Raw genomic sequence first — 24,960 nt, forward strand, 5'->3', positions numbered from 1 at the left:
CACTGGGGAGCAGTGTCCCAAGCTGTGTCCCTTCCTTGGGCAGTGGCAGTGCTGGCACCCACAGGGCTCACCGGCTCAGGACCCAAACCCAATGGCAGACACGTGCTGGGGTGATAACCCTGGTGAGCACCTACAGGTTTGGGGATCCCACTTGGGATTTGGGTGCAAAATGCCAGTTTTAAAACACACCAGAGGTGGCACAGCCCTTCTCAGACCCTGCCACAGGCCATGTGTCCCCACTGGAGTCACAGACCTGTCACTTGCCCTCCCCTCTCCCATGCTCTTAGCAGCTCTTCAGGACATAACCAAAACCACCATCTTTAGGACATGCCCAGTATTTTGTGACATTTCACTCATTGTTCTGCTGTCACTAGCAACACTGACATAAAAAAAATAATAATGAAACTTAGCAATTATATAGCTCTTTATATTTTGAAATCTCTGTACAAACATTACTTAAACAAAGCAAGGTAGTATGCAAAACAGTCATTGCTTAAAATAATCGACCAAGGGGTTGTGCTTCAGCAGTGACACTGGGAGGAGGACAGAAATGCTGGAAGGAAAGTGACAAACCAGAGGTATAACAAGGTCTCCTCTTCAAATTTGGGGTCATGAATGGAGAAAGTGTCAAGGACAGTATCTGAAAGTGTTCTTTAATAATCTTACACCAGGCAGGTAAAGCTGATGTGTTTGCACTGTCACACAGGGAAGAGTAACTGCTCAATGCAAATAATATACAGCAATATTATACACAGGGATGTATAAATACATATTCACACACACACACACATTGCATCTTAAACCTGTTGAGGACATCTCAGCCAAACTGCAACAGAAATGATACTGGTATGATAGCGATGAAGATATTACAAACATAAAAACACGGCAGTGACACCAACTGTGGAGCTTCCCCTCCAGAGAACAGGTATTACTTAAACTGCTCTGTCTGCTGAGGCTGGCTGCAAACACAGCTCTCAATTCCTCTCTTCTGGAATGACTGAAGAAAACAAAGCACAGCTACCCACAAAACTCATGGCTGCAAACACAAATGCTGTGGGTGCAATTAACTGCCCATTCATTAGCAGGTAGTGGGACAGGCCTTTGGCTGAAAGGTGCAGAAAAACACAGTACATGGACATGATCCAAAAAGGAATGTGTGCCCTCCCTGGGCCCCACAGCCCTGCCAGCTCCAGGACTCCAGCCCCAGCTCAGTTCCTGCAGCCCCTGATGATTGGTTTGCATTATTGCCAGGAAAAGCAGTTTTATGGGAAGCCCTGTATGGGCTCGAGCACACAATGCCAGTGGATGCACTGAGGAGGGAAAACTGCCAGAGTTCATCCCATTTTAGGGACAAACACCTGCCTAGGGATGAACCCCCCATCCTGCAGCTCCAAACACCAAGCCTGCCTGCCCAGAGACCCACACAACTTCTCCCACAGGGATCAACCCAAAATTGCTGCAAATCCTCCAGCTGTTTGCACAAAGGAAGAGCAGCAGGCCCAATGAGCCCCAAAAGCCTCAGATGGACACACAAAAAGCTCTGTGCCTCTGCTAGCTCCAGCCCCAGGATAAACACAACCTCCTCTGCCAACAGGAGCACACAAAGCCCAGGTGGAAACAGTGAAGCTCAACTGAAAACACTTTGTATTAGAAAACAAATTTTAAAATGGACAAAAAAACCCAACAAAACCCAGGCAGTGATTCTGAGACAGAAGTTATATTTTATACATTTTTTTCTGTGGAGTTTTAGGTTTTAAATAACATGATAGATTTTGGTTCTGACTCTCTACCTGAATTGCAGCTCTCCTTCCTTTTCAGTAAACTTTGGGATAATTTTCACAGTGGACAGTTAATGATTATGAAATTAGAAAGAATTCAAAGTGCAGCTTCTCTGCAAGCATGAGCCTTCCAAACAATAATTTAAGGAATGGACATAAAACTATTTTTATAAACTGATATCTAAAAAACTCAACATTTTAATTATGTGGTGACCATGACTAAGCAGTTCTTAGAACACATTCTCAATTCCTAGCTAGAAATTCTTCTAAAACCAGAGCTTGGTTTCCAAAGGCAGCACTACTCTCTGACACAGGCTCTGCCTCATGCTCCCAAACACTCAGAACCAACAGCTTTCACTTGAGCACACTTGCAGTGAGAGCACAGTGAGTTGTGGGGTTTTCCTTGGCTACATGCACTCCTGGGCATGACAAAATCATGGAATGGTTTGCAAGAACCTTACAGCTCATCCAGTTCCAGCCCCCTGCCATGGATAGACATGTCTCACTGTCCCAGGCTGCTCCAAGCCCCATCCAATCTGACCTTGAACACTTCCAGGGATGGGCAGCTTCTCTGGGCACCCTGTGCTAGAGCCTCCCCACCCTCACAGGGAAAAAATTCTTCCCAACATCCAGTCAAAAATCTAACCTCCATTAGTTTATAGCCATACCTATTACCCTGGCACTCCAGGTGCTCTCCAGCTCTCCTGGAGCCCCTCTAGGCACTGGAAGGTGCTCTAAGGCCTCCCCAGGGATTGTCTTTTGGTGAACAGCCCTGTCTCAGCATATGCCACAGCAATGTCACAGTGAGACAGCCACCACACACAGAGTATCACCACACAAAATCAGAAAGCTTCAGAGTAACTCCTCACCTCTTCTGAAGGCTTCAGGCACTGCCCACACACAGTAACACCAGGACACCTCAGCAGGCTGCAAGCATCTGCCCTCCTTGTCCTTCAGCCCAGCCTTTTATCCCCTCCTGTTGATGCCCTGCACCTGTGTGCCCTCTGTTCCCTTTGGTGGTTGGTCAGTGCCCCTGGGCACTCCATGGCTCGTTCCCTTCAACAGCATTCACCTGTCCTGCACAGCTGTAGCCCATTAAGGATGAGGCTGGGCCAGCCCCACTCCCCATCACCCAAACTGTGCCTGCACAGACATTGCAGCTCTCCCAGCCCATCTCCAGAGCTGGACTGATGAAAAGCAACCCCAGGTCCCTGACCCTGAGCCTTTCAGCTGCTAGCTCTCTTACATTTAGAGGAACTGCACACAAAACCCTTCCGTTCCAGAGCTTCCTGTGCAGTGACCAGCCATGAGGAGATTTCTCCAAGACAAGGAGAAAATGGGAATTGCCAGCTGTACAGAAACCCCTCTGCTGTACATCCCTAAGGCAGCAGAGTCCCTGTTCCCATCACCAGGTGCTCCAGGGGCAGAGTCAGCTGGACACCCCCATTGCTAACAAGCTCCTACACAACAACACTCACACAATCAGTAAATAATCTACAGTTATTACCAGTCCTGAGTACACAGCCATAAGCAAGATTTCAAGTGTTAACCTTTAGGCCCAGATTTTCTTAAAATGATCCTGCAGAACATATACATATATACATATTTTCTTTTAAACATCTATATTTAAAATTATCTATTTACCTAACCTATAAAACTTTACTACAAGCCAGACTGCCATCTGGAGAAAAAAACACCTTAAATTCAATTTCAAGTATTCATCAACATTAAAGTTGTTACTCTAAGTCCTTTGAAGATCCTGAGACAAATACTCAATTATGCAAATATTCAATCAAAATAATTATATAAATATTCAATCAAATATAAGGGGAAAATAAAAATAAAGAAATAGAAGCATGTCCCAGAGCAGCAGTACAGCCTCCCTGTGCAGGCCAGCTCCCACCTACCCAGCCCAGGTTTTCCAGAGCCCTCAGTCTCCAAAAGCTGGTTTCCTACAAAAGCTGGCAGCTGCCAGAGGCTGAGGTGTCTGATCTTTTTTACAATCACTTGAGATTACCTACATGGCCATCCCTTCCTTGCTCAGTGACACTGATTTCCAGGGAGCTCTCCCTACTTCCTTCCACTGTGAGCTGCACAAGAAGGAACAAGGGATTGAAGGAAGCCAAGCAGTTTTTATTGACTCCCACAAGACAGACATGGATTGCAGACTACCCTGGACAGCTTCTTTTTAAAAATCCCAGAATTACCAACGAGAGAATTTTTCCTCACAAATAACCTGGCACAACTCCTTTGTCAAAAGATTCTGTCATGGAATATATTTCCATTATAGTTTAATGTTAATAGTTCATTCCAACAGCTAAAAATCTAGGTCTATAATACTATTTAAATATTTTGTTCATATTTCTGACTTAATTAAAAAAATTAGTTTGAGCTACTACTTTCCTAGTCCTCGAAAAAAATCAGCGAGATGCCAACTTTTGAATGAGTCCCTTAAAAATGTGTATTTCACCTGAGAGCAGCAATGACTCCAAGGAAACACACACAGCTTGACCACCTTTTCCTCAGAAAAAGAAACATGTTCACACACCCAGTTACAGCCCCAAACAGAACTTCTGCAGCGTGACCAAGACAAGGTCAATCCCAAGACTGGTGCCCCAGAGCTTGCAGAATCTGACCACATGTAACTGAATTCCTTTGTGTTTTGGAAGAGGTCAGTCTGCACCTGGGTTGGATGATGACTCCAAGAGCCCTGCTGGCCTGCAGGGGCCACGGGAGTGCTCTCAGCTTTAATGAGAAGCTGAAGGGTTTTGGAAGAGGTCGGTCTGCACCTGGGTTGGATGATGACTCCAAGAGCCCTGCTGGCCTGCAGAGGCCACGGGAGTGCTCTCAGCTTTAATGAGAAGCTGAATGAAGTGACTGAAGCCACCACCAAGGTGAATTAATCCAGCTCTTCCATTGCAGCATCCTCCCCAGCATCTGGAAAAGGCAATAACCTCCAGAAGCATCAATTCCCTGAGGGAGCCCTGGGTCACAGCCTCTCTTGTCTTCCCAGAGGAATGCTTGCTGTCTTCCACAGCACCACCCCAATGCACTGTCTGCACCTCAGTGTCTTCCTCCCAGGACATGAACCCAGAGACTCCAACTCATGCACAAGTGATTTTCAGGTCTTTAAAGCTGAGAACAGGCTCCTACTCAAGCAGAAATGCCTTAGGATTCATGACTGGTGTAAACCCACTTCTGGCCAAAGTCTTCAGCACCCCAAGGACCTGCTGACCCCAGGGGTGCTGGGGCTGAGGTGCTTCTCCTACACAGCAGTTCATCAAACCTCAGTATCTTGCTTCCATCTTATATTTTTACATAAAGCACAAGTGTCCACACCTCCAGGAAAAACACTTGTTAAAGGAACAGTCAGAACAGATGGACACAGATTTGAGAGCAACTTACCTAATTAGCTTCATGATGCCCATCACACACGTAAAGCCCAAAGGCAAAAGGGAATCTCAGACACAACAATTTGGCTGAAAGCAGATATAACTCACAGGAAATAAGTTTTAAGAATTGGTTTCTCTGTTACAAGAGTTTCTAGAGGAGAGCAATTAATACCCAACAAGTAGTCACTGGTTTTGGCAACTCAGGCTTGGTGCCCTTAAAATGAGCAGATTTTTTTAAAGCTGTTACATTGCTGTTACAGTTAAGATTGTATTCAGATGAGTTCCTGGGATACACAAATCATCTACTTCTAAACAGGCTTCTGCATGTGATAGACTAAACTTCTTAACTTACAAATAATTATTTTGGTGTTTCCAGTTTACAATGGTAAAAAAAATGAAGACTTCACAATGGGTATAAATGGGAGGTAAATGTATTTTTAAAAACAGAATTAAAAGCTGCATGTTAAAAACTGGCTCACAGACTAATAAATACATACATCAAAGACATGAAATTTTCAGCAGCTGGTTTTAAAGAGCAAGGAATTGGGAAAAAAAACTAGCTGTCCAGACTCCATTCCGCCTCTGTGGTCTATGTACTAAAAATATCTGCAGTTGAAAAACAAGTTAACAGAGGAGTAGAATCAGCTTTGTCACCTATTTTCTTTTTTAAAAAGTAAGCTACTTCCTAAAAGTGTGGTGTAAAACCTAGAGAAACTATTAATTTCCTCATGCACTTGATGACATTGAATTAAAAAAGAAATTATTTTAACCCAGAAAAAATGAGTCATTGTATACAGTAAGGACAGCCTTACTGCAAGTTTTCTACAGTAAAAGTATTTCTAGAAATACACCAGAAATTACTTTCCTATAACAAAATATACAATTATGTGTTGCATCATCATTGAGTTTCAATACTTAGGCAAAACAGAAACAGCTACTGTGAAGTTTCAAAAAAAAACCCAAAGAAACCCAACTCCAAAGAGCAGAAAGATGTTTCGACGGCTGTGGAGATGCCAGAAAGCAACGCTGGACACCAGGAATCTCCAGAACAACTCCCCTTCGCCAGTGATGTGCAGTTTGTGTGTCAGACTGTGAGGGAAAACTGATCCTGTTCTATGGGCTTCTCCACCCAGGCTCCCAGTCCTGCCTTCAGGAATGCTTTAAACAAACACTCTTTAGCAGTTTGGTACTCCGTGGCTCCTTGCTTGGTGTCGTGGTACAGGTTGGGCTTGAGGATCTTGGAGCGCAAGCTGGAGGAAAGCTGTGGGGTCAGAGACAACAAGACAAGGAGAGAGACAAGACCCCATTAGGCCAAACAGCACCAGAGTGAGTATTTAAACAGCTAATATTAAAACAAGGTAAAGATCCATCAAACAAAACCTTGAGGCCAAAACGCCACAGGCATAATTACTGGAAGTTTTCTTCCTGAGAGTAAAGAGTGAAAGTTCAGCAGTGAAAATGGGATTATCCTTCCAAATAAATTAAAATGCAAATGCAAGCTCAAAGAAAACAGCATCCTTTGCTTACTCAGCTATAAACCAAGGAATATGGCGTTTTGGACCAGACAGCATCACATTAAAAAGTAAGTTAATACACTGCTCTTCTCCATTACTGCATGAGGCAGCAGCTATCTGGCCTTAAGTTGTACTAGGGAACGTTTAGATTAGATACTAGGGAAAAAAAATTCACTGGAAGGGTTGTAAAGCATTGGAACAGGCTGCCCAGGGAAGCAGTGGGGTCATCATCCCTGGGGATGTGGTGCTAGAGGACATGGTTTAATGTCAACATGGTGGTGGGGCTGCGTTGATGGCTGGACAATCTAAAGGGTCTTTTCCAGCCTTAATGATTCTGTGGCTCAGCTTTAAACAAGCTGAGATAGCAGGGAATTCATTAGATATTGGGGAATGCATTAGATAGAAGGGAATTCATTAGATAGAAGGGAAAACACGAGGCTCAGCTTAAAACACGCTGAGGTATTAGGGAACTCATTAGAGAATTAGATATTCAGGAAAAAAAACTTCACTGAAAGGGTTGTAAAGCATTGCAACAGGCTGCCCAAGGAAGCAGTGGGTTCACCATCCCTGTAAGTGTTCCAACAACATTTGATGTGCATGTGGTGCTAGAGGACATGTTTGAACATGAACATGGTGGTGCTGCTGCATTGATGGCTGGACTTGACCATCTTAGGGGTCTTTTCCAGCCTTAATGATTCTGTGGCTCAGCTTAAAACAAGCTGAGATACCAGGGAATTCATTAGATATTGGGGAATTCATTAGATATTGGGGAAAACACAAGACTCAGCTTAAAACAGGCTGAGATATTAGGGAATCCTTTAGATATTAGGGAATTAGATATTAGAGAAATAGATATTAGGGATTTCACTAGGTGTTAGGGAAAAAAAATCCACTGAAAGGGTTGTAAAGCATTGGAAGAGGTTGCCCAGGGAAGCAGTGGGCTCACCATCCCTGGGGATGTGGTGCCAGAAGACACGGTTTAACATGAACATGGTGGTGGTGCTGCGTTGATGGCTGGACTTGACCATCTTAAGGGTCTTTTCCAGCCTTAGTGATTCTGTGGCTCAGCTTAAAACAGAGATACTAGGGAATTCATTAGATATTAGGGAATTAGATATTAGGGAACTCATTAGATATTAGAGAAAACACAAGGCTCAGCTTAAAACAGGCTGAGATATTAGGGAATTCATTAGGGATTTCATTAGATATTAGGGGAAAAAAATTCACTGAAAGGCTTGTAACACATTGGAACAGGCTGCCCAGGGAAGCAGTGGGGTCATCATCCCTGGAAATGTTCCAACAACATGTGGATGTGGTGTTAGAGGGCATGGTTGAACACGAACATGGTGGTGGCGCTGCGTTGACGGCTGGACTTGACCATCTTAAGGGTCTTTCCCAGCCTTAGTGATTGTGTGGCTCCAGCAGGAGGCTCAGCTTGTAACAGGCTGAGGAAGCCAAAAGCACAGCAGATTTCTGAGTGCCCAAAGCCCACGGAGGTGCTCCCCTCAGCCCTGGGCAGTGTCAGGGTGCCCCGGGGCCGTACCTTGGCGTGGATGCGCATCCAGCGGCTGTAGAAGGCGTGCTTGCAGAGGCGCGACGCGCGCCCCATCTCGTCCTTGCCCGTGGTGGCATTAATGACCTCCAGGCCCGAGTCACCCACTGTCCAGTTCACACTGAAGTTGGGGGCTTTCCCTGGCTGGCGGGCCTCTGCGTTGCTGATACCTGAAAGAAAAGTGGTGTTTAATGATGATAATAAGTACAAATGCTTGGCTTTTGGTTTTGGGTTTGGGAGGGCAAACAAACTTAGAAGCAGATCTTTTATTTTGAGGGTTTTCTCCTGCAGATTTCTCAGCCACTCACAGAGTGACATCTCACTCTCATTCTGGCTAAAGTGGTCTCTAGTTCTGTCCCTCCCAGCAGGGCAAGTGTGCACTGCTGGAAGAAGCAGCCTCCTTGGCAGGGGAGGTCATGGAGAGCTCTGTGGCAGGAGTTCATGGGGTTCACCTCACTTCCAAATGACTATGAACCCTGGAAATGTTCATGGCCAGGTTGGATGGGGCTTGGAGCAACCTGGAATAGTGGAAGGTGTCCCTGCCCATGGCAGGGGGTGGAATGAGATGTGCTTTACAGTCCCTTCCAACACAAACCATCCTGTGATTCCACTGAAAGCGAGCCCCATGCTCAGCACCCTCCACAAAGCTAGAGCTGGCAGACATTTGGGTCTTCCAGCACAAATCCACTGTGTTCCAGCTGTCTCCCCACTCCACAGGCCAGTGCTGCACACTGAGCCCAGAGACAGGGAATCACAGCATTCCAAACAGGACTCAAATCACTTTGCTCAGGTGTTAAATTAGGTTAACATCTTCCAACTATGGCTCTACCTGCAGAGATGGAGAAGCAAAGCCACCACAATCCAACCCAAGTGCAAATCGAGTCTGGCTGCCTGCCCAGGGCAGGATTTATTCCTCACAACACCCCAAAGATGGACTATACAAAATGAAGGTCACAGTAGCTGCTGCCATGCATGTGTAACTCCTCAGACACTGCAGGGGTGGCAAAACTCTGTTTAGGATGTCTCAGTCACCTCACCAGGAGACAACAAAGCACCAGGGCAATTTGTTCTTTCTAGTAAATATAAATCCCACTTTTACTTTAAGGCATCTCCCACTGAGAACTTATTTCACTGTTAGACCAGGTGCTACACTTAATAAAATCTAAAGAATTTGTGGAAACTGAACATGAGCAACACAGCAGGATGCATTTCTGGCTGATATCTGGAACACAACCCAATAAAGCTGGGCACCTGGGAGCAGGACTGGCTCACCTGGCTCAGTCTCATGGCACCTCTGGCCCAGCACTGAGAGTGGGCAAGGTCAGAATGACCCAGCAAAATGCAGTTTGCTCTCTATCATCAATTCCTCATTTAATAAACAAAGAAACCCTTTGAAATATAAACTACTGAAGCTGTTGTATTTTTAGCCCTGGTTTGGATCAATCTTGTCACTACGACTGATGAGAAATAATTAACTAAATAATAACAGAAAATAACCTACTATTCCCCATTTTCTTAAAATATAGGCTGAAAAAATTGAGAATTGGTACAAAAGTTGGTTTCACCAAAAGTACTGAGGCAAAAGTGCTAAGAAATTGATGCCACATGACAATTTTTTTGTCTTTTTTTTCTTAAATGACATCTATGCTACTACCTTTTCTTTCATTCCATACACTATTAAACAAGTACAGGGATCAGACAGAGGTTATCAAGTACTCCAAAACGCTTTGTGATATCACAACCAGTCCCACAAACAAATCAAATAAAGATGAGAAAGCTGAACATCCAGCATGCACTACATTTCCACTGCAATTATATGATTCTATTCCTTGGTTTTTGATGAATTAATTAAATGTTTTTAAAAACCACCAAAACCAACCCAGATTTAGAATTTCAAATAGATTTAATTAATAACAACCCATTCAGCTGCTTATTTGCATGCAAGAACCCTGGAGAGATGTCATTGTGATGGTGGATCACAAGTAGCAAGGGCAGGGAATAAAGGTCATCTCAAAATCAAAGCATTTGATAAACCTTTAGGTGGGTCCTATCTTCCTCATGAAAATCTAGACATGAATACAGCACAATATGCTTAGATTAGAAACAGAAATTTAGGATAGAAAATCAAATATTTTACTCTTCTTTCAAAACTCATAGAACTAAAGCTATTTAGAGAACCTTGCTCAGAACTTATTGTTGAGTATTATTACAAAGGGATATAATAAACAAAAGCAAAGGTCACAGCTCTTGGTGCCACTGCTTATATAAATAATAAAGTTTGACAGTTCTTTGAGGAGAGAGCTAAAACAAGCTTCATGAAAAATGACACAGGAAGCTGAAAAACACCAATGTGAACAGGAGGATAAGGTACCAAGGGAACAGGCAAATAAAAAATCACCCGAAGTTCTGCTGGAGGATTTATTTTTGTCTACCTTAAAAACAAATTCACTAACACTTGGATAAAGATGACCTCTTTGGCAAGAGTGGACACAGCTGGAGAACCTCCAGCTCAGGGCAGACCTGGGATGTGTGGGGGGGAAGAAAACTGAGGTAGGATCATTAATGATACTAAATTATTTTCAAACAGCAATAAGAGGAGCAATAGCAAAAAGTAGCAGAAAAAACCTGCCATACTGGGTGTCTAGGCAATAAAAACAGAGATTAAATTCTTGACAGATAAATATAAAGCAACACATATTAAGAAAAAACCCAAAGCAATCTTGCACAAGGAGTGCTGGACTTGGAGCTCTCTATTGGCATTCAGGAATGAGATTTTAGTTTCTAATATTCAGCTCTACCACAAGGTCAGGTCAGTCACCAACAGTAATCAAAGTGAAGGTCAGGAATTATCAGTGAAGGATCAGGGAAGTGAACAGAATTTATGCCACTACATGGACTAGTACTGCTGCTTTACCCTGAATTTCAGCTACTGCCCTGGTCTCACTAGCACAAAAATGGGGCTGCAAAATGATCCTTTATGTGAAAGGGTCTCTGTGCAAGGAACAACAAAGGAGACTAGGACACTTCAGCTTGCAAAAAACAGGATTTATGTAGGAAGGAATATCTGAGAGGCATAGAAAACTGAGTGTCATGATCACTGCTTATGGCCTGGATCTCACAGAGCAGTGAGGAACATCTAATTGAGGAAATTAGCAGAAAGGAAATTCCTTGCACAAACCTTTCCTTACTCAAGGGGGCTGTGGATGGCAAAAAGTTGAAAGCGTTTTTAAAAAAAAATGGAACCAGGAATGAACAACTGAAAGATGTGTTAAGGATTTGTAAACACAAAGATCTCTCAAACCTGACTCGGGCTTCAGCCCAGGTGAACTCCTGCAAGCCCACCTCCCACAGTGGCTCCCCCTCAAAAAGAGTTTGTGCAGGTCACCCTGCAGATGGGCAACTTGATATTGGCTGATTTATCCAAGAACCCTCACTCTGACTGAGAAATCAATTTTTTTTCAGATTATTCTACAAATTTACAAGATTCAAACCTGTCTTCTCTTCAAGCCGCCTCTCAGGGAGAGCTCAACTGCCCTCAAAAGCTGAATCCTGAAACCAAGGCTTCCAAGAGTCAGCACAGGAGGGAGTTTTCTATGAACAGACAGATTTCCTGCATCCCTCAGCTGAAAAACATCTGCTCTGGTATGTGTGTTCCCCACTGGAATTGAATACATGGGGATGTGTTAGTGATGGACAGGGCATTTCTGGGCTCATGGTTGCATTCAATGGTCTTGGGGTCTTTTACAACCTTAATGATTCTAGGATTCAATCTGCTGCCAAAAGGGCCACATAAAAGTCTCTTATAAAGAAACAAAGATTATAAGAAGACAGTTTTTAGCAGTACAAACAGTATCTCAAAATAAGTTTGACTTACTGCAGGTGCCCCAGCAGATATAAAATTTGCTTTATTAGAGGAAGAAAACCTGTTTTTACAGTGCTCTCTCAGCTAAACAGGCAGGACAGTGGGGCAACACAGGTATTTCTGTTCTAGTTCATCCCCCTGGTGCAAATAAATCTCAGAGGGGTGTGTGTGTGATACAAGAAAGAGAGACAGGTACAACTGGAGACAGGTAGTTCTGCCATGCTTCTTCTAGGTAAAAATACACTGAAAAATATGTGAAACCAAGAGCACGTGGGCAGCCACACAAATGCCCCAGCTGAATCCAACAGCAGAGGTCACAAAATCAGCTTTCAAGACTGAACCAGTAAAAGAAAATTCATCACCATAGTTCTCTGCCCAAGCTCTTAAAGAACCTTGCTGTACATTTTTGAGATGTGTATTTTTGTGAAAACTCCACAGCTGAGAACATTTCCAGACTCTCTCTGCTGCACAGCAAGTCCTGGCTCAACTGTTTAAACAGATGGTTCTCTTTCATGGGAAATAGATGATAGCACCATTGCAGAAAGATGATTTTCAAAACGACAAGGTACTGTTACATGCTGTGAAAAGGATAACAAAAATGCTTCTCACCCTGCCACAAACCTGCTGTCTTGAAGGACTGATAAAAATTCCCCAAAATCAGGCAGAAACAGTCCATACACCAGCTACTATGCCCATAAAGCTCGTAGATATTTGGTACAGTGTTGCAACTGTTACTTACTTGCTAATATAAGGACAAATACATTATTTAACATTTTTATACATCCTAGTTCAGAGAACCCTTACCAAAAATTATCTTTCTTACCTAAAGAAATCCTCATTGTTCACAATGCTTTTTTCCCCACTCCCTCCCTAAATCTTTTTTAAAAATTCATGTCAAACTTTAAATATGCTTTAGAATTATGAGCTGCTTTTTCTTCCCTGGAAAATAAACACATGCCAAAAGCTAACCTCTACAGAACAAAGCAATAAACACAGTGAGTGAGAGGGAGGATGAGATTTCAGTTTTAAAGCTTTCAGAGCATTACTGTAACAAGCCATTTTAGAATTTAAAACAGGTGAGGTGTTATCTCTGTCCATTCTGAATTGTGAAACACGCTGGCATACAGAGAGATGAAGGGACCACTCAACAAAAATGTGCAGTGCAGGAGAAGTGACAGTGAGTGCTAACACACTATTCCACAGGTGGGAGGAAATTTCCCTAAGCCCTCAACTCTCCTCACATCTCCCTGGGCATGCTCCAGACAGGCATGGTGTGAAAACTCACCCCAAGTTTCATCCCCCAGCTCTTCCCAACTTTTAAAGGTCCTTGCTATGGTATTTCTAACTGGGTGTCTGTATTCTATTTTGACCACAGCTTCTCTATTGCAAGCAGCAAGCAGTTTACTCACAGCACACAGTTTGCAAGGTTTTGAGAACTACAAAATCACAAAGCTACTGGAACAGACTTAGTTACCGGCACGGCCTTCTCCATTAGATACTTGCCACTAAGTAAAGGTCTGTTGAGTGTATAAAGAGGTGGTAGATCTTCTATCTCTGCTATCCTCTGGTAAACGGCTCTGGATAGATGATCCCCATGATATAAACTCCCCAAGATGATGCTAGAGAAGTAAATTGGCTCCACAAAGAGGCTAAGTAAGGCTCCTTGAATACCCAATACGTTCCACCTAAGAGGGAGGGAAAAACAAAACAAAACAAAAAACAAAAAAACACTTTCTTTTTAATGAAACAAGTAACATCTGCCAGACATAACAGCAGTTAATCACAATGGACCAGACTTTCAACCCTTCCTCCTGACCAGCACATGACCATGGTAGATAAGCTGTGACACCTGCCAGAATTCCAGAGATCAGCTTAGGGGACACTCAGTGTAATCCTGAGTAAAATGACCTAAAACAGGAGCACTCTGTAACTTGTACCCCTGCTAACATGCCTGGTGATGCATTTTCCAGCACTCTAATGCCAGAGATGGACAGGATCATTCAATGGTGATATTCTCCACCAGAAACAGCAGCTGATACTGGCAGAAGACACCTGGCAGGGAGAAGAGCATCCTTCCCAGAGCACAACAAGGATTCTCTGCAATACCTCCATACCTCACCACCACAAGGAAAAGCCTGTCCTTCAAACCCTGGCCCAATGGCAACACCCTGCTTGAGGGTGTTGGGCATGAGCACTGGCTTGCCATAGCCATGGGCAGGGACAAAATTGAATATGAAAACTGAAAACACACAAAGAATGCATACAGTCCTTGCTCCCTTTAGATACTCCACAGATTCCAAACATAAATCCCTGTCTGAGCACTGGGATTTACACTGGATCAGGTCTGGTGGCAGGGATACAGAATGCCTAGGAGCAAAATCCTGCTTGTGATTTTTTTTTTTTTTAAATTGTGCTCATTTGACAAAGTTTTGACTCTCAGTGTCTCTGTAACTGTCACACAAAATACTCTTGAAAACCTCAACATGTCCTGCAGAGTATTTTCACTGCCTTGCTCTGAGGAATACTGAGGCACAATGAAAATAGCATAACTCAGTCTTGGAATCTCAGAATGGTCTGGCTTGGAAGGGACCTTAAACATAATCTAGTTTAAACACTGCCATGGGCAGGGACACCTTCCACTATCTCAGGTTCCTCCAAGCCCTGTCCAACCTGGAGCTGGAGTACAACTGCAAAAGCCAGACACAAGCAGCAGGAAAAGTTTCCTTTGGTGCTTGGATAAAACACAGGAGCACAGAATGGTTGTCCTTATTAAAAAGCCCATGCTATACCAGGCTGCAAGGTTCTCCTATGGAAACAGGGAATTCTGATGCTGCTAACAGTGTTTCCTGCAGCTTGTGCTGGGCAGGATACATTTCAGCATCCTTTTAGGCTAAGAACTCCACACCACAACTGTTTCACTACTGCAATAAATGAACTACACTTCAGGACTTGCAACGTGCTTCTTTTTAAAAAATATAAATATGGTAAAACAAAGATTATAATCCAAAGAAACGATTTCTTTGCATATCTTTAGTGATGATGAAAATGGAGGCAATATTCATTAATTTACTCACCCATCATTAAAAACCTGGCCTTAATAAGTGAATAAAAATACTGTGCTAATATATGAAGTGCATTTTACACAAAATAAAGGCATATTTTTTAGAAGACTGAGAACACAATCAACAACCAAGTGTCAGATTAAAGACATCAAGTGAAAATTATTGCTTCCTAGGACCAATATACCTTTCTGACTGCTACAGACACAGGTAATACTATGGAAAAAACATGTGGAAAGCGAATTCAAGACTGAGCATTGCAAAGACAAGGCACATCCCATTTTACATTACATGATCAGTGCTCAAGTGATGATAGACATTTTAAAATAGGCCAAAGCCCTCCTCTGGCAAGCCCTTATAAATAATCCCTCAGCCAGACCCTTTTCCTTACGTCTGACTTCAGTATTTCCAGAGCCTGTGTTTTGCTGCTTCCTCCCACAGCTGGTGACCTTCTGTGGTGCAGAAAATGAAAGCTGACATTTGTCTTGTCAAGTTCTGGTTAGAGGAGGACGGGGAGTGAAGAGAGCTGAGCAAGGCTCTGCAGAGAGGACTGCATGAACTGATGTTATATATGAACTGTATGAACTGTTTTTCTGGGCTGTGCTGAATCCCCTCTGGCCCCCAGCACACACTCGTGCTGGGCTCAGAGCAGGGGGCTGTGCAAGCACTGCAGGAACCACTCACCAACCAAATCTCTTCAAATTCAGTAGGCAGGGTTGGGTGGTGGTCAGGTTTAAAAAACTAGCTTTAAATTTCATGTTTTAATAGAGGAACACCTGCTTCTCTACAGAAATGTATTGTTGTATCAGGAACTGGTTATAGTGCAGAGACAAACATGAAACCCAAAAGAATCCCATAATCACTAAGGCTGGACAAGGCCTCTAAAATCATCAAGTCCAAGCACTAACCCTGTCCAGCACCATCCTGTTCACCTCTGTTCCCAGTTGCCACACACCTTCTGGACACTTCCAGGGACACTCCAGCACTTCCCTGGGCACCCCGTTCCAGTGCCTGGCCAAACTTTTCCCCAATATCCAACCTGAGCCTCACCTGGCACAGCTTGAGGCCATTTCCTCTGGTCCTGTCCCTTGAGACCAACCCTCAGCTAACTCTGCCCTCCCACCAGGGAGGTGTGGAGAGCAAGAAAACCACCCCTGAGACTCCTTTCCTTCAGGCTGAGCTCCCCCAGATCCCTCAGCCTCTCCCTGGTAGATTCATGGTTGTGTTCTGCAGATCACAGCAGAGTGAAAGTCTCCCTTGCAGGCCTTTCCTTCTTTCTTCTTGTTCCTTTTTTATCCTGTACTTCTGTCAAACAGTAATATCTCACTTCCATCAGCATGTACACTCTAGCAACTTTTATGAATATAAACTGAGAAGGAACCACCACCACACATCAGTTTTCAAAAGGCCACAGGCATCACCTCCAGAAGTGGTAAAACTGCCTCATCCTCCAGCTTACAAACACAGACTGTCAGAACTCACACCAACAACTGCAGCCAAAATAGCATTAACCTTTACTGAAAGCAACATTTCTTTTGGAATTAAGGGGCCAAATGCTGTATTTCACTACAAACCATGCAGTGCAGAGCAGAAAAATGCACTGCAGAAAACTTCAAGTCAGTGTTGTCTTTCCAGTGGAGCATTTAAACAATTGAATTTTTTTTTTGTTCACATTAAAAATAGGATCAGAGAAGAGTTAAGTGAAGTGACCTAAAGCTTACAAACCCAAACCTGGGTGCTAAAGAATGAGCATGAGCAGAACACAGGAACGCTGCATCACATCCATAGATACTGAAATGCCTCAAGTAAGGCACGTAAAGCAGAGTTACAGATGGGAAAGAACACCCAGGGAAACTCTCCCAATGAACACCTTCTCACTGGAAACACCTGCAATGCTGCTTGTCTAAGGTAAGCAAAAAAAAAATTGTCTTATGACAGTATTTAACATGTTCTGAGTGTTCTGGTTTTAAGTTACTACAAGAATTTTCTCTGACAACCTCCAAAAACTTTACCTTAAAGTATTGACGTTTAAAGTGCAAACTCTTTGATGGGTATAAATAGCCACAAGATATACATTCCAACTGCTAACATTTAAACAGAGGTGCCCTGATCTGAGCTGGGGTACAGCTAACTGTGATTCTTTCACTGTTGGAGTAGAAGGACAGTGTTGGGAAATGCTCCTTCAAACCAGTACATCCCAACACCTTTGCAGATCAATGCACATGGACTGTGTTCAACTCCTGTCCATTTACACAGAGGAATTTATTTACTCTGTGTACTGTGCTCACCCAGTGCCTTATACATGAGCACCTCAGTGGGAAAAATCTGAATTTTATACATTTGTCACACTCACTGGTTTTCTTATTCTATAAGCACCGCTGTATATCTTGTTCATATAACAGTCTGGAGGATGGATGCACTTCCTCAACCTTTCTGCTGTTCTCAAGCACACTGCACTAAAAAAAGAGGGTGGAGAAAGCAGAGACTGACACCAAATCAAGAGGAGTCCTCTCCTCCTTGCAATGTTGGACCACCATCTGCTCAGGGGTGTCTACAGTGGGTTCCTAAATGTCTGTGGATTTCTTCATGAAATGCAGCTGATTTCACAGCTCTTGACACATGAGAAGGTAAGCAAAATTTAACTCTCAGCAGCCCTTTCACAGTGTGCTGGTAGCACCTCTTGCCAAAAATAAAACCAGTTAAAAAAAAATGTTCCAGGTAAAAATTCTCCTCTGAACTTTCCAAATGCAAAAGGCACAGAAATTCTGTTATTCACATTATTTTTGACAAAAGGCAGAATTGAGGGAGGCCTAACAGGAGTAAGTCATACAACTTGATGTTAATATCAAACATTTTAGTTACTGATTTTCATGCAGAGAGGAGCAGAGGGCAGGGGAGTCACTACATGTGACCCACAATGGTGTCCACATGGAACTGGTGCCAAAATTCATCTCAGGAAAATAAGTCTCCTGCAACCACTCGAACAAGGCAAAACCTGACAAGTGTTTACAGTTCAAAGAGCTTCTCATATCAATATTATTTATAAACAACAATTACTATGAAGATATGAAAATTATTTAGTTGCCATTTCATTTATCACAAGTTTTTACTTGCAGCTGATGGCAAGTGAGAGAGGATGACACTGTAGAAGATGTAACACTATCCCAGAAATCACTTTTCCTTCTGGTATGCAGAGGGCACCACTTGAAACCTGATTTCTCTCTGTCTCCTAAAGAGATTAATTCTCTGTGACCACTGCTCTTCAAGAGCCACAACTGTAAACAGGCAGCAGTACCTTCACAAGGACTGAGAGCTTGTTTTAAATCAAGTGGCTGGGTCAGCAGCCCACACTACAAACCATAAGTGCAGGAAGTCTCTGGTCTTTGACAGCAGCTCTTCTCAAAAACACCATTTCAGATTTGCAGTTATAGACATGAAAAGTTCTCCCCTTGTAGCTGCACTGAGGCAGGCAACCACACAGCTCTGACTTGTCCCAGCTTTTCTGGCATTGCCTGGATTTGCTGCCTGCATGTTGTTGGAGACTGAAGTGTTATAGTTTATGACTTCAACACCTTCATGTAGGACCTTTGCCTATTACAGCAAATTGTGTAAAAGCTGCAGAGAAAACCACCAGAACCCTGAGTGGGGGCCTGGAGTGCATGTTGATAAGATGAAGTGACTCAGGTCTGGGCTGGGGGGTGAAGAATACATTCACAGAGGAATGGATGGAGCTCAGCACAGCTTGTGGGAGGAGAGCACAGCCCTGGGGCCATCAGCTGCCAGGCTGGCACACACCCTGCACCCAAGGCAGGAGGGAGGAGAGGTCTGGCTGTGTGGTGACAAAGCCCCTGCTCAGAGGCAGCAATGCCATCCTCTGCCATGCAGAGCTCACCTTCACCCCAGGAGAAGCTGCAGGACAGCTGAGGGGTGTCATGGCCCATCAAAGGCCCTCCAAAGGGGTCCCCAGACCCTGCACAAGCTGCAACACACCCAGAGTCCTGCAAGGCACAGCGTCCAGCTGGCCCCCTGCAAGGGAGGCACCTGGGCATCCCCACCTGCCCAAAACTGACATTCATCCACTGCATTCTGTACCTCTCAGGGCTGCAGGGGACCCTCACCACCAAGAACACATGGAGGGGAGCAACAAGGCATCACTGGGAACCTCAGAAGGGTGACACACTCCTACATAACCCCTGTCACTCCTCCCCTACCCCCCATACACACTTATTTATTTCTTTCCTCCTTCTTTCTCATTGCCTCTTTTACTATTAAATAAAATACATCATTTTTTTGGTACCAAGATCTAACCTCCTTTGGTTTTAATCACATTTTTTTGGGTATTTTTAGAACATTCAAAGTTCTGCCCCTTTTACACACAGAGACTTAGTTTTCTTTGTTCTTCTTGGTTTAAACCAAATTCTAACACATGTGAGCTCAGCTGAGAGGCTCCATAATGGTACACCTTGGGTAGTCATTTCTCACCACCTGCCCTCAGGTATTTCACCCCAGTGCCACAAAGCCACCATGCACTGCAATTCACATCAGCTACTGCCACTGGGTTAAGAACTGGCAAGGAGAAATGCTCACTTTTGGGGAAAAAAAAAAAAAAGAGAAAGATTGAGTTACAAAGGTCTGTTTGGATTTCCCAAATCTCTGAATGAGCACAAAAGGCCAGTGGATGGGTGTGTGATGTTCTTTTACACAAAAATTTATCAGAAAAATATTTTCTCTTCTTTAAAGTAGAAGTGAAACAATGACTTCCCTTTTAACAACTCAACTGAAAAAAGTTTTCCTCAACTCCTAGAGCTTTTCTAAGAAACTGTGATAAGGAATTTTGTGCTTCTCATCAGGACATTAGCCATTAACTGGAATGTTTACTGAGAAGGTAATTATGTGAAAGCAAAAATATGGGCAGAAAAACACATCAAAAGAAAAATGACAAAAGTCAACATTGTGAAGTAGCATGGCAGCAGGCCAGGATAATTTAAAACAAATGCATGTATATTTATGTTAACTCAGGTCAGAAACCCCCCTAACACCTTAGTGCAGAGCCACCAAGCTCTAACACACCAGGACAAGAGTACAATTAGGAAAAGAGTATCCTGTTTTAATGAAAATAAAATCCTGTTTTAATGCTTCCAGTCCAAGTGGGATTACACTCATGGCCCTCAAACATTTCTCACAACTTTTCTTGGATGTTCCTACCAGGTCTAGGAGGGTGCTGGGCAGCACACTGCAGCAAAGCACCCAAAGGCTGGAAACAGCAACTTGGACTATCCAGATAAACCACACAGATGAGGCACAAGTGGTTTGATACAACTGCAATCCCACACCCCAAATTCATGCACATCTTTGCCAGGCTGTGACTTGTGAACCTCTGGGAAAGCTCAGTGGAAATTCCAGGGTCTGAGGCATTCTGGAGGACTGACTGCTGGACACTATGGAGCAAGGCATTCTTTCAAATGCAAATGGACAAAACATGTCAGGGCAATGTTAAAAAAAAAAAAAAAAAGAAAATTTGGGCCTCCTTACCCGTCATAAAGTCTTTGTTGTGTGTCAAGGGGTTCTATTTGCTTCCTTCACTGGCACAAACAAAATTATTCCCATTAGCCCCAAGGAGAGGTGACAGCTAGCTATGGAAGCGAGAGATGGATTCTGCTCTGCATCACACAAAATCAACAAAAGAGTCAAATGTGCTCTAGCCCAACAACTGGCTTTTTAAAAATATATTTGCAATGACAATGTGATAAAAGAATGTGGTTGGGAAAAGCCCCTGGCATGAAATTGGGGATTTATTTGGTGAATTTTACTGAAAGTATTATCAAGTAGGCCAAAATGTCATTTTTATAGAATTACCTTTCCCCAGCTGCCTGTCCTAGCTTCTGAAAGGCACTGCTCAATTATGTTAGGGGTATTTAAACTAAAATAAAACATCTTCCTTCAGTAGAGATGGTGATTACTTGAGACAAGACTAAAGGAACAAAGCCATTATATAACCTTCCTCCTCTATTTTTCATTTGGCATATGCAGCTCACAAGAATAGCTCCAACTTAATATCTTTATTAAACTTTAAATCAGGCTAACAGTGGCTTGAGAAAACAGCAAAGCTCTTTTAATTAAAACAGATATAGCATACATATCAATGAAAATAACCAAAGTATCATTAGCTGGAAAATTTGGCATTCCTCATCTACTTTGCAAGAGCACAAAGGCTGCAAACATGCAGACTCATTTAAAAAAATAATGTTGCAACTCTCCCATCCTTCCAATGCTTGTTAAAGCTACTGCTGATTTTTTTTGTCCATTTATGATTTTGAAAACAAACAACAAAAATCTTTCAATCTTTGTCAAAAAGAACGAAGGACTTTGGAAAAATTCCAAAAAAGGAATTTGATGAAATATAAATTAAAATAATGATCTGGAAACAAAATATTTAATTTCAATAAAATATTTAAATTAGAAATAAAATTCTAGAGTAAGAACTAGAAGTGCCCATCAATTAGGATTTTTTTAACAGGGACACTTTTCACCATAAAAAAATAATACAAATCTAAACTATTCATGGAAAATGTAGGAATCTTTAATAACCTGAAATGGTTTGGGTTGGAAGGGACTTTAAAGCTTGTCCTCTTCCATCCTTGTGGATGGGCAGGGACACTTTCAACTAGACCAGGTTGCTCCAAGCTCCATCCAACCTGACTTTGAACATTTCCAATGATGGGGCAAAGGCATATATCACCAGAGGAAGTTATCTAAATATAAGTAATGCAATAGACTTACTGTACAGTTTTCCTAATGCTATACCACTTTAGGGGGAAAAAATCTAAACCATTCCTCTGCTATTCCCCAGTGACAGAAATACAAAACAAAGCTGTCATGACTTGATGTGGCTGGAATGGTACAGAGTGACTAGACCTTGCCTCTGACACCAACTGCAGGTGAAGAATCAGAGCTTTATCACAGGGGTGACAGCCACCCTCACAGTGTGTCCAAGCAGTGAGATGAACCCATCAATTCCCTGCACATTCAGTGTGGGTACCAAGCACTCCTCCTCAGAACCACAGGATGGTTTTGGATTGGAAGGACCTTAAAGATTTCTCTTATTCCACCCGTCTGCCACAGGCAGGGACACCTTCCACTAGTCCAGGTTGCTCCAAGCCTCATCCAGCCTTGGCCTTGAGCACTTCCAGGAATGGGGCAGCCACAGCTTCTCTGGGCACTCTGTGCCAGGGCCTCAGCACCCTCACAGGGAATAATTTCTTTCCAATATCCCACCCAACCCAGCCCTGCTCCAGCTTAAGGCCATTCCCCCTTGTCCCATGCCCTCCTGCAGCAATAACAGCAACAAACCCAAGCATTCAGAGTCTCACCTGGCTATCTTGTCACTGCAGGACATGGTGAGCAGCCTCTCCCCTTGCAGTACCCCATCCCAGGTCTGGATGGTGGTGGTGGAGCGCACAGGGATGGTTCCTTCCCCAGACTCGATTTTGGTCCGGAGCTGGCCTCTGGCTTTGCGGTTTGGATGTCTGTCCCCTTGGTCTGAAGGACAAAAAACACTCAGCATCAGCTGAGGAACCTTCTCCGAGGGTTTGACATTAGAATCACAGTAAGAAGGACTGACTTGAGGGCTCTGCCTGCAGTTACTGCTGGTTTGCACCACAGTTCCTACTGCTCTTGGCAACTTAGCTACAGCACCAGACACCTCTCACAAATACTGCCTTCCAAAACACACCTGCAGTTAAACCAAGCTTTCACCAAAGGAGCAGTAGGAAGCAGGCAGCTCTGGAGCTCTGTTCTGTGTGTTACAGAGTTAAAATGAAGTTAATGGGCAGACTGTGGAAGGGGCAGGCAGAGAACTGCTGTTAGGGATGGAAACAGGGAAAGGGGATGGTTAGTTCTGTAGGAATACTTGCTGACTCACTGGCTTATCTCAGTTAGCATCAGCCTCTTCAAGACCACAGGGCTCATCACTCTACACTGAACTTCTACCACAGAGGAAGAACAGCTCAGATTTTTTTGGAAGAGATCTTTGTCTAACACACTTCTATGCTAAAAGGAAAGAAGACACCTAAATTTTAACCGTGCCACTTGTACATGCCCCAAGAATAATTCAAGCTCCCTTGGGTGGAAGAGGAGGACTGCTGCCATACCCTCTTGTGCTGCCTCATGGGGTGAGAAAATCCGAGCATCACCACAAGGAGATGTGCTGATATAGAGGTGGAACTGCACATTCTCCTTCAGCTTAAACCCGCCTTGCTCTGACCTGATGAAAATGGATTTTTGCTGATCTTCTTTATTGCTGAAACAGAGAAGAAAGCTGGAGTCAAAACTGACATTAACATGGAAATAGGCATAAGCTGGGCAGACTTAACAGGCACTAAAAACAAACACAGGATGGCTGAAATTTCTATTATATAAATCTAACAGTTGTGACAATTAACAAAATTAAAGGACCATCGAGAAAGAAAAAAAGAGCCTGTGATAATCCCAGATGTCAAGAGTTTTCAGACACTTAAATGAAACATCAGCAACCTTTAGCTCACTTCATATTATTCTGATTTATACATTTACAGCTTACAAAATGATTGCCAATTATTTTCCTTGTCCTCCCCTCTCATGACTGACACCTCACTGAATAAATGTTTTGTTCAACTCCAACTTCAGGGCAAAGGGCACGAGTTCTAAATTCAACATCCTAATGCAACAGGACAAGCGCTTTACACTGAAATGATGAAGACACATGTTTTCCACAGACACCTTTTCAGCTCTGTGGGATCAGCTCAGCATCTTTTCCCTCCAGCTCACCTTAGGTAAAGCTCAAGTTGTGTGTACAGAAATTTCAGCAGACACCGCCGAGCTATGATTTCTGCATGGCAATCATTTAATGCAAGACCACGATCGCTCATGTATTCACCATTGATGCATTTTGTTCCTGTAGAAACACTTATTACCAGGGCATCTTTCACATCTGTACCTGCAAAACAAAATTTCAGAAAGGAGAGGCAATTAACATCACAAATAAAGCACTCAGTGATATTCTTGCAAAACCCAAACAAGGCTTTTTTTCTTGGTGGTTTGCTTCTTTTAAAAAAAAAGAAATGGTTTTTCTTTTGATAATTTATTTAAAAACAAAAGCTTCACTCAGCCATATCTCCCTGCACCAGCACTATCAGTGGTTCTTATGAGAACTACTCTTTTCATGCTGGAGCTCAGACAAGTTAAAAAATTGAAAACCTGCAGGTAGAAAGAGCTGCTTCAAGAAGAATAATTAAAGCCTGAGATCCAAAATGCTTTTTTTCCTGAGATTCAGGCAGCCAGAACTTGCAGCTTTACCTTCTGGTCACCTGTGCAGATATTCACAGAAATCTGAAGGACTCTGGTTCATTAAAGCAGCAAAATGTTATGGAAAGGTATGAGCCAAATACAGGAAAGGCAAGACTAGGGGAAAAAGAAATATAAATGCTTAAATCACTGTAAAGATTAGCAGTATAATGTGTAGTTCTTGGTATTAAACCACTCCATGCAAAAATATGTTGGCTGGGTGTTTTCTAAGCAGAGAAGTGCCTTTATCACTCAAAAAACCCAGCTGGATGAAGGACTAAGAAAGATGGGTCAAAATGCCACTTAGCAAAACACTCAGGGGTTAAAAAAAAAGCCCAACAATTTAAATGAACCTGAGCCCAGCTGGGCCCTCCTGCCCACAGGCCAGAGGAGAAGCACCAAGCTGTAACACAAGGCTGTGCCATGGAATCATTGAATTCCAGGTGTTCCCCAGACACATGTTCATGGCAAGATATTTTCTT

The 24,960-nt window shown here is 43.2% G+C and overlaps 1 protein-coding gene across 1 annotated transcript in view; it reads right to left on the reverse strand.

Moving 5' to 3' along the window:
- Positions 1-406: 406 nt before the first annotated feature.
- Positions 407-24,960, reverse strand: part of ADARB1 (adenosine deaminase RNA specific B1) — a 39,670-nt gene continuing 15,116 nt past the window's right edge. The window contains exons 4-9 of the mRNA XM_063162563.1: positions 23,963-24,131; positions 23,308-23,456; positions 22,528-22,696; positions 13,602-13,783; positions 8,228-8,406; positions 407-6,431 (exon numbers count right to left, since the gene is read on the reverse strand). Of these exons, the coding sequence (XP_063018633.1) occupies positions 6,255-6,431; positions 8,228-8,406; positions 13,602-13,783; positions 22,528-22,696; positions 23,308-23,456; positions 23,963-24,131 (1,025 nt within the window). The 3' untranslated portion in view covers positions 407-6,254. The remainder of the gene's footprint in view (positions 6,432-8,227; positions 8,407-13,601; positions 13,784-22,527; positions 22,697-23,307; positions 23,457-23,962; positions 24,132-24,960) is intronic.

This window comes from Melospiza melodia, chromosome 8 (assembly GCF_035770615.1).
Source record: "Melospiza melodia melodia isolate bMelMel2 chromosome 8, bMelMel2.pri, whole genome shotgun sequence".
NCBI classification, from domain to species: domain Eukaryota; kingdom Metazoa; phylum Chordata; class Aves; order Passeriformes; family Passerellidae; genus Melospiza; species Melospiza melodia.